General features: G+C 56.5%; 1 protein-coding gene across 1 annotated transcript in view; it reads right to left on the bottom strand.

The window, feature by feature from the left end:
• Positions 1-375: 375 nt before the first annotated feature.
• HOXC12 (homeobox C12) overlaps positions 376-1537 on the bottom strand; it is a 1635-nt gene continuing 473 nt past the window's right edge. Inside the window, exons 2-3 of the mRNA XM_006883984.1 lie at positions 1362-1535; positions 376-614 (exon numbers count right to left, since the gene is read on the bottom strand). Coding sequence (XP_006884046.1) covers positions 376-614; positions 1362-1535 — 413 coding nt within the window. The remainder of the gene's footprint in view (positions 615-1361; positions 1536-1537) is intronic.

Here is a 1537-nt window from a genome sequence, read left to right as displayed (position 1 = left end):
GACCTGGGAAGAGAAATGGTGAGAAACAACCTGGGTTGCAGCTCTTCAGATCCTAGGGGAAGGCGAAACGACCCAGCCTTGCCTCACATGGACCAGCTTTACGCGTGCGTGCCTGCCCCTGCTACCCTCTGCAGCCCTGGGCTTCCTCTCTTACTGGCTGGCTTTCTCCCCTTCTCCCTGGGACCTAGCAGGGCCTGCTGGTGTGTGTGTGTGTGTGTGCGAGGGAACCACGAACAAAACAGACAAGAAGACGTCCAAGGAGGGCCTGACAGAGACGCCTGGCGTTCTAAGCGGGGTGGGTGTCCCAGATGGTGTCCCCTCTTGATCTCTGCCAGGGCCAGGTTCAGTCTGGGGCTGGTGCCCGTGTCCCGCCCCCTAAAAGAAGGAGAGGGCTTGCTCCCTCAACAGAAGTCTTTTCTTTTTCATTCTCCGGTTTTGAAACCAGATCTTGACCTGCTGGTCACTAAGATTCAACCGGTCCGAGAGTTCCCTTCGGCGCTGGCGCGTGATGAACTCATTCACCAGAAATTCACCCTCGAGCTCTGCCAGCTGCAACTTGGAATAGGGCTTGCGCTTCTTCCGCGAACGGCTGTGGATCGGGTACCAGGGTGCGCCTGGGTGGAGATGAACCACACAGTTGGCCAGTGGAACAAGAAGTGACCAGCCTTGTGCCCCTGGTCTTTCCCCAGCCCAGTTCGCTTCAGCAGCAGGCCGGGTACTAGGCCTGTTCTCTCCCTTCTCCACTCTGGCAGCTGTCCTGTAGCCTCAGGTACCCAGATCCTATCCCTACGAACTTGCCCATCTCCATCCTTCTCCTTTGCCTCCTCCCGTTCTCTTCCCTTGCCTCCTCAGTCTCTCCATCCAGTTGCAGTGCTCCTTCCACGTCCCTGTTTCTACTCCCAAACTTCTCTCATTTCTTCTCTCCTATTTTCTGACCCGTTTACTCACACCCTCCAGGCTGAGTGCAACAGCAGTTAGAACACAAATAGGAAAGCCATATGCACTGGCATTTCTTAAAAAAAAAAAATTTATAGATAATGGAGTATTGAAACATGGAGGGAGCAACAACTGGCCCCACTCTCATCCTACTCCAACTTGGGACTAGAAGTCGGTGGGATCTCCCTTTCCAGAGCTCCCTACCCTGTCCAGCCACAGAACAGGGGCAAAAAGGGAAAATCTCCACTTCTTTTATGGGGATATTTGCATGTTTATAGAGTTCCCCCTTCTTTTTAAAAGAAGCAGCACTTTCTTACGACACAGTCTGTCAGTCACCCCAGGCGGCCCTGGTTCAGTCCCATCCCTCCTGCCTGGCTAAGCTGGCCCTTCTGGAGCGCGCCTCCTGAGCACGCTGGGGTCCTTACCACTGGCCGAGAGCCCGCCGCCGGGATTCAACGGGGACACCAAAGCTCCGGGGTCGCCGGCACCGGCGCCCTTGTTGCCCTCGTTGAGCAAAGAAGAACTGGAGTCAGATTCCAGCGACTGGCACGAGGGCGGGTCGTGCGGAGGCCCCGCGCCGCCGTCGCCGCCACCGCCCCCT

Source organism: Elephantulus edwardii, unplaced genomic scaffold (genome assembly GCF_000299155.1).
Source record: "Elephantulus edwardii isolate Elephantulus edwardi_28Jun2011 unplaced genomic scaffold, EleEdw1.0 scaffold00030, whole genome shotgun sequence".
Classification (NCBI taxonomy): Eukaryota; Metazoa; Chordata; class Mammalia; order Macroscelidea; family Macroscelididae; genus Elephantulus; species Elephantulus edwardii.
The sequence above is the reverse complement of the archived record's forward strand: the minus strand, read 5'-3'. Positions and strand labels throughout refer to the sequence as shown.